The 8,519-nt window shown below is 35.0% G+C and overlaps 1 protein-coding gene across 1 annotated transcript in view; it reads right to left on the bottom strand.

The window, feature by feature from the left end:
- LOC104168986 (protein sidekick-1) overlaps positions 1-7,702 on the bottom strand; it is a gene marked incomplete at both ends in the record, with an annotated part of 245,870 nt that extends 238,168 nt beyond the window's left edge. Inside the window, 2 exons of the mRNA XM_009709783.1 lie at positions 1,605-1,711; positions 7,543-7,702. Coding sequence (XP_009708085.1) covers positions 1,605-1,711; positions 7,543-7,702 — 267 coding nt within the window. The remainder of the gene's footprint in view (positions 1-1,604; positions 1,712-7,542) is intronic.
- Positions 7,703-8,519: the final 817 nt, after the last annotated feature.

Here is an 8,519-nt window from a genome sequence, read left to right as displayed (position 1 = left end):
AGGATAGTGTGCTACATTGCAACACAAAAGCGGGAACAATTAGTGGGATGGAGGAGAAAATGGGTACATTTTTCTCCGGTACTGCTACCAAAGCCCTGAAACCACACCTGTAGATGCAACTCCAGATGCATGTAGGCTAATCTAATGGCTTACTCCTGCAGAATGAGAAGCATCTCACCCTCACCTTCCCCAGCTCCATCTTCCCCTTCTAACCTTGTTGGAGGTCCCCCACCCCACTCATAGTTATGCTCACTCACACCAGCTTTCACTAGATCCTCTGTGACCCGATATAATTCACTAAAACAGAAGAAGAATATTCAGAAAAGCCTTTGCAAAGGTCTGACACACGTCAGAGCAAGCACAGGATCACAAGGCGGGGGAGAAGGCAGGGAAGGAAAACGCTATTTTAGCGGCAGTTTATTTTTACCTTAGCTCCCAGCATCTCTGAAACAATACCGCTGAGAGATCAAACACCATATTACTGATATTACTGACATTACAGATATAGTAACATAATTTACTGTAATACAGTAAACTCATGAACATGATACCAAAACTTCTATAGTATCATTTGCAGCTATTTTTATTTTAAAACACAGGAAATTCCATGTAATTTCCCTCATGACACGGTGATTAACTTGAATCCGTTTCTTGTAATTGGGCTTCTAATAAATAATTCAATTTATCCAAATTCCACTTATCAAGTGACATTTACTACTACTGAATTTCCAGTTACCAACCCTGCGGAAGAGAAATTTGATCCATGTATCAGATTGCTTACATACAGTATACAAATCTGTGTATTTAATTTTTTTTTTTACCTTTTTACTTTGAAAAAAGAATAAGGTCTAATTTTATGATTATTTACAAACGAGTGACTTGGATTATATTTTCTATATGTTAGCTGAAAAAAAGAAAATTAGAGTATGTGATCATTTCTTAGATCACGTTAACTAGCACTAACTCCTAACAAAACCAATTTTACATTTCCAAATGGAAGTTAGATACCAAATCAGAGGTCAACTCAAAAATTCTGCATAGACCAAACAAACGGTACAAACACTGGCGGCTTTGGTTCAGAAAGCTGTTGAGAAAAAGACTTCTAAAGTTTCATCAGCAAGTTTTTTGTTGTGAAACAACTGCTTATTTTGTATGACAAGGATTATGATCTGAAATCTTCATGGAGCTATCTCCACCATATGGTTTTGTTTCGGATATCCTCTGCTGTCCTCTGGGCTTGGTTTTTTTTTGTTGCTTTGATTGATTGTTTGGTTTGTGCTATATGGCCTTTCTTAATCCCTGTATACTGAGGGAAAGGTATAATAGTTTTCTCATGCTACAGCTATCTCCAAATGATCTCATTTTAACAGCTTTGAATGGCTCAAAGCTTGCTCTAAAGACTTAATGTTGCATCTCTTTGAACTGTTTCCCAGAAGATACTAGAGTAAGTGTGAAACTTCTTGTGATGCAATAATTTTAGAATTCATTAAGTATGATATCTAACAACTTTTCAGACTAGCAAATGTTATTCGTATGTTGGGCTTTTACCCACAAGAAGAATAGCTTAGCTAACGAATCACAGAATAACTTCCATTCAAACATACATGCCACTTGAACTTCAGATCTTCTTTGCAGCAATGCCCCCATCCTGTTCCGTACGACACACTGATAAAAGCCAGCATCAGATCTCTGCAAAGCTGGAATGATGTACCTACAAGACAAAATGCAGAATTATAGCACACTTCTTCCTAAAGGCAGATCAGCGTTACTTCATGTGGTATTTCTTATTTCTCCTCTAGTATTTCACACATTGTCTCAAATGCTTATTGTATTTTTTTCTTACAAACAGCATTCTCCTATAATCTCTGGTCTTTGGCTACCGTATTGTTTGCACTATATAGAAGAAAAAAAATACTTGAAATGCATAAAATATCTTTCAGTCTTAAGATCTACGTTTGATAAATACTAATTCATTCTCCACAAATTCTCTAGGAATATAGACTTAAATGTTTTCCTTAGTTTTATCTGCCCTTATTCATAAGGTAAAGATGTCTGGTAATTTGTTCAGAGGTGGTTCAAGAAGACTGAAAACCAAATGTAGGCATTAGGACTACTTGCAAGAACTGTCAAGGCTTTCCAATGGAAAAAAGATGGTTACTCCACTGTGAAACCACTGCTACTCAGAAGAATGCTGGAAAAGACACAGCGCACTGCACATTGTATTTGTTCTGCCCTTCACTATGCTTAAAAGTCACTTGGTCCACTAATGCTCACTTTCCTCACTCAACTATATCTGATTACTCAACATGAAAATGAGCTGATAGGCACATTTTTAATGTGAATAAAACACATGAATAATATAGATAATCCTGCATTAAACAAACATTAATCAAAGCGCATATTCCCCTGGTCACCTTCTGGAGATATTATGGTAGGATTAATGAAAGTCTTTATGAAAAGATAAGGAAAAATAAAACTGCTGAATTTTAATCTTCAAAATTTAATTCCACTAAAAGAAAGCATCTCCTCTCATACTCACATATACTATACACACCCACATAAAGAGCTTAATACCTGAACAGATAGAGACAGCATAAAAACAAAGGAGGTAGAAGAAATCTAGTTTAAGTGATAAATGAAGACTATAATCACTCCATTATAATTACAAGCAAATATGCTATAGCAAATAGGTCAGACAACCAAAACAGTGAATTAAAACAGAGTCCAACACCATGGACAAATTTTAGCAATCTGCTGTGATTCCTAGGAGTTGTAGACAATTGTGTTGTCTGTCTGTTGTGTGCCTAAGCTGACTCCTCGTAACCTCCTTTGGAGCAACCAGCAAATTTTCTCCAGTGATTAACGGCAATTTGATCTGGGAAGACGAGCAAGACTCAAAACAGTGCTCTGTTTGGGAGCAGTAAACCTAACAACTAGCCCACAAATACTTGCTGGCCAGTGAGTACAAAACTCTGAATTAGCCATGTTGCCTCTTGCCTGATGAGTATGCCATAGGAAACAGAGAAAAATAGGTGAAAATATAAGGCATAGGATAGAAATCAATAGGACATGAGGCTTCCCTAGCTCCTCACAGAATAGTTTCCTTCTCTGCCAGGAAGGTAATTGTTGCAAAACATCATTACAAAAAAAAAAAATTCTGACAAATAAATATTGACAATGCATTTTTACAGTTCATTTTACATTTCACCAAATAGTTTCTAGCTGAACAAGCTTTTCTTCCCCCCATAAAGATTTAGTATTGTACTCAGCTAACGTTTACTGTTCTGCTTGCCTATTAAAATAGAGCCAAAATTAAAGAGTTCTTTTTTTGGTATTCATCTGTACTAAGACAGTAATGCAGAGTTAGTTTTTCTGCCACTAGGACAAAACAAATCAATTAGATCAGAAGTGTCCTACGTTGGTTTTCTTTTCTGACATTAATGTTTCAGCTTTTTTTTTTCTTAATATGCTGCCTGAAGAAAAGAAAATCTTTTAAAAGTTTACCGTGAAAATCTCATCTACCTTGGAAACTCCAAGACAAGCCCAAACCTACCGAGCAGTTGGCTTCTCAGTGGACCTACTGGGTAACAATGTGCAGGTAAGGCAAAAAAAATTAGAAGAATTAAATAACAAAAGTAAAAAAAAAAGAAAAAGATACAATATATGTTTACATTATTTGAGACTAACTTGAAAGTTACAAATGTGGGAAAGAGATAAATAGATACCCATGAAATTTCTAATTCCATGTTTACAATTTTAAACAGTCTTTATGCACCTCATATGTGTGATCATTTTTTAAAAATATACTTTTTAATTGACCTAACAGTCAAAATACTGCTTTTCGTGCTACCCTTTCACCCCATTCTACTTATTTTCTGATATGCAAGAAGGGATACAACTAGTGCTTTCTAAATTCAAAATAAGACTTTCTTCCACAAAATGGATTTATATCAAAGGTTAATACAATTTTTTACAGTGACAAGACATAATTTTGCTTTATTTTTGTCTACACTGACTTTCAAGATAGAAGATCTGCCCATTGTATAGATGTCAGGAGGCTATGTAAGGATTCCGGGGATCTGTGCAAGTACTTTAGAAAGTCAGACCAGACAGTTTCTCTGTTTTGAATGGTACAGCCAACCAGAAACTGGCTGTTTAGAAAGTTTCTATAGAAAGATGTAAAGCAACAAGCATAAAAGCAAGCTTCAAGGGAAGCCTTCCAGAGCAAAACATGCTCCATCACCAGGATTGCAGTAAGTTAGTTTTTAAGGATGAAGTAGTATCAAATGCCTGAGGAGAAATGCTAGCTAACACTTACATTTCATTCCTAATATAAAATTTACACCCTCATTTTAATTTTAAATGCTCTAAGAGTTGAAAGCAAACCTATAGGCTACAGGTTTTTAATAGCCATAATTGTCAAGACAGAATTAAAACCAAAAGTATTTTATTAGATAGTCATGTAACTTATTATCTGTTCAGACACTTTAGCAAGTAACTTATGCATCAACTGACCTAACACAGGTTTTTTGGTTTTGGGGGGGTTTTTTGTTGTTGTTTTTGGTTTTGTTTTTTTTGTGGTTTTTTTTGTTTTTGTTTTTTTGGGGGGTTTTTTTGGTTTTTTGGGGGGTTTTTTTGGGGTTTTTTTTGGTGTTTTTTTTTTTTTTTTTTTTTTTTTTTTTTTTTTTTTTTACACACAGTTACATTAAAACATGTTTAATTTTAAAATCACAAATACAATAATCAGATATTTTTTACTTTTAAGCAGTTCGGGAGAAAAGTGTACTGCTGCTTAGACATAACCTTAGTTTCTTAAATTCAAATAAATGAATGTCTTCAGGCTACAAAAGCAAATATGGAAGATACACCTGTTCCAGAACTTAATTCAAAAGAAAACAAAGAAAAAAAAAGGGGGGGGGGAGGGGAAGGAAAAAAAGTCAGAAATATTGATTTGTTTTCATTACATGTATCTCAGATAACAAAGAATTTATAAGGTAGTTTTATAAGTTCTTAATACAAACTAGCGTATGCACAGTCACTATAAAAGCCAGGCTGTGCACATAATCAGCATCATTATACAAAGAAAAGCTGTTCATCCAGGGTCACCAATGTCAAAATGCAAAGACTCCAATTAGTTCTTTACTCACTTGGTGTGTTATAATAAGCTTTGAATATTTTCAGCCTGTTACAATATAGACATTACTTTAACTGAGACACACTAAGTAATATCAATTACCAAAAATCTTCGACTGACGATTCAAATTGCAGCAGAAGTCACTTACACAGGAAAGATTAATGCATTTAAACAGAGCATTTACCCAAGAGAACTGCAGAGCAAACTGTTATAGGGTCAAAGTTTAAATTTTGCAACTGGAATTTTTATGTCTAAGCATATCTTCTCCTTGCTTTCATTCATCCTAATGCACCTATGCCACATAATCTTTTCTGGAAGCTTAAAGCTTTGCATTTCTATAGAATAAAAATCCTGTTTGGCTTATCTCTGACTGTGGTATAGTAGTAGTAGTAGGTCTGCAACTTCTAAATTAATATTTTCTTTCAATGTCATTTTATTATTACAGACCAGTAGTCTCCTATCCTCTTAAACACCTCTGCAGGAGGTGTTTTAATTAGAAACAGAAACAAGAACAATATAAAAAATTTAAAATTAATAAATATAGCTTGTATCATGACCTGATGTTCGCTGGACTAAATTAAGTCCAATGATAAGAAACAAGATCCTGTATACAGATATGTATACATACAGCTTGGGAAAAGTGTTCCAATACACTGATTCTAACTTATACTGCAATACACAGTAAAACTATAATTCTGTATTAGGATGCGCACTCATTTAAGAAATACGGTGGCATTCTGATCTTAGTTTCAAAATGTCACACATTCTTATTCCGGTTTCTCCTGGTATCATGAAATGTAAGTCTCTCAGTGACTAGCACATCTACAAAGCTTGAGTTCTAATCTTTCCTTTTGTTGATTCCACCATGTTTGTGTGTTTTGTCCTCCCACATCATTTCTTTGTCTTGCTTTCTCAGCATCTTACCCAGTTAAGAGCTGTTGTCAGCTCCTTCTACCAAGAAACTACAACAGACTCTGCTGTTGTTGATCAAAACAAGTGGCATTTACACAAAGTGACTCTAAAACCTTCTGTGATTAATTGTGCTATTACAGATTTTTTTAATTTTCTAGAAAGTATTCACAAATCTCTTCCATATGTGTGTATGGCTCACTTTGAGGCATCAGCGTATCTCAAGGCTTGAGAACAGCAACCATTAACAGATGCAATTACTCAGGACTAAGAGGTCTCACACCTATTCAAAAGTCTTTAATTTCTAGGAAAGTTCTCATAGAACTCCATGCTTGGTTGGAAACATAGTTGCTAAATATTTTATGTGCTAAATGACCAAAAAAAGTTTTAAAATGTTATTTAGGGGACTTTTTCCCCTACTGCTCTGTAAATGTAAATAATATTGAACATAGAACTAATGTTAGGTTACAACTTTGAAAATCTTTGAGAAAAGTAATTATGGACTATCTTGTGTAACAATATAGAACTTTATATCATTATCTGCATTTTTATACTAATCTATACTGTCATTTCTCTCTGTAGTGATGAAGCACATCTTTTCCCTGCCTTAATCAACGTAATTACAAAAATGCAATATTTATCTTGGTTTGCTAAAGATACAAGTGTTACACAAGGGCTACATCTGTCACATACCCACCCCTTAAAATTTCTGAATTCACTAGGTAATTTCAACAAAATTTGAAAGAAACAAATAAATTGCATCAATAGGAGATTTCTATAAGGTTATAGAAATTGCCAATTGCATAGGTGAGACCCAGTTAATGCTCCCATTAAAGAAAAGCAGACAAAACTTGGCTGTTTTACACTTTGATATTTGGCCAGCCATCTGCTACCCATCAGCAAAAATGTAGCTCTGATTAGCCACCGTATGGTTTTTCTCTTGCTTGATGGGATGTCTTGCAGAATGGGGAGGGAGTCAGTGAGGTCCTGGGAGCAAAGCGTGTAATCATAGAAGAACAGTTTGTTGAACTACAAGGTTCATTTTCACATACTCAGAAGTGAAACCAAAAGTTTCATATGCCGTTTAAGATAGACCACATTCTTCTAGATCTTATTGAAAAGAATAGTCCCATTGAGCTTAGCTTTGCTCAAGGATGAGTGGCACATCATGTGCAACATTTAGCTAAGGAATATGCCTGCTATTTATTACAAATATATGTAAGATTACATCTCCAGCAAAAAGCATTTTTGGAACTTAAAAATTCTATGTTAGGACCCTTGTTTTGAAGCGTGAAATATCATTTTTAGCAAAGAAGATTCTCTCATAAAGAGCTTTTTTTCTTTACATAAAACAGTCTTCTTTCATGATAAAAAACATGGTCAATTTATCAGTATCTACAAAGCTGTTTTGAGGTATTGGGGATTCGGGGAGGGGGCGTTTGTTTTGGCTTTTTTTTGCAATTACACTTAGAGAAGGCTATTATATAGCTTTTATTTACTTATATTCACTGGAGTAGGTGGTTATTTCACTGTCATTGCGTAACCACTTAAATTCCAAGGGCCAGCTGCCTTCCGCAAGGCATGTAAGTACGAGTCGATTTCCTTCCAAGTGTATCTGGGGTAAGCCTGGTTCAGTCTTGAAGTATGGTGCAACATCATCTGAAATACAAAAAGGAAATGATTTTGTAAGCTATTTAAGGGAGTATAGTATAAGCCACTGATATTTAGCTCATTTCTTCTCAAAATGGCCATTGTAAAACAACTACTGAATCATGTTGTCTCTTAAGGCTTACACTGTCATATTCATAACCAAGCTTTATCTTTAGAGGCAGAATTCACAAGATCTTGATAACCTTAGTCCTTGGTACTTATTTAGAAGTGCCCACTCAGACAAGCTTTTGCCCATGTTTACTGTCTATGTGTACGAGAATTTCAGCATTGTCTACAGTGGCAGGCAGTGAACAGCCCAACTGCCTTTTTTTTTTTTTCCATCTTCTCTGTGAGGATTAAATCCACTCAAAGCTTTTTTTTTATTTCTTGAATAGAAACCAGAAGAGTAATCTTGGATAGAAATGATTATCACAGCAGGAGAAGTCTCAGGGTAAATGAAGAATTTTGACAGAAAAAAGAGTTTAGAAAAAAAACACCTCACAAAATTGCAAGATTAATGTGTTTTTCAATGTTACTGCCAACCAAAACGTGTTAAACTATATTACCTGGAACCACTAACAGATTTTGAATTAGGGTACTTCAATAATGTTCAAGGGTCAGATGTAGTCTCAAACTCTTGTTCTTCCGTGGATCACAAATGCTCAAAATACTCCAACTAGCAAAATTCTTGACTAGTAAATTGCCAAAGCTCCACTCAAACCTAGATTTATTACAAGTCTACACCTGCTGGAGACCTGCCCCTTGTCACCTCTGGAAGATGAAGGTTTTCACACTTTACATGCCAAATTTCTACTTGTAACTATGT

The sequence above is a fragment of the Cariama cristata genome, unplaced genomic scaffold (assembly GCF_000690535.1).
Source record: "Cariama cristata isolate BGI_N322 unplaced genomic scaffold, ASM69053v1 scaffold1961, whole genome shotgun sequence".
NCBI classification, from domain to species: domain Eukaryota; kingdom Metazoa; phylum Chordata; class Aves; order Cariamiformes; family Cariamidae; genus Cariama; species Cariama cristata.
The sequence above is the reverse complement of the archived record's forward strand: the minus strand, read 5'-3'. Positions and strand labels throughout refer to the sequence as shown.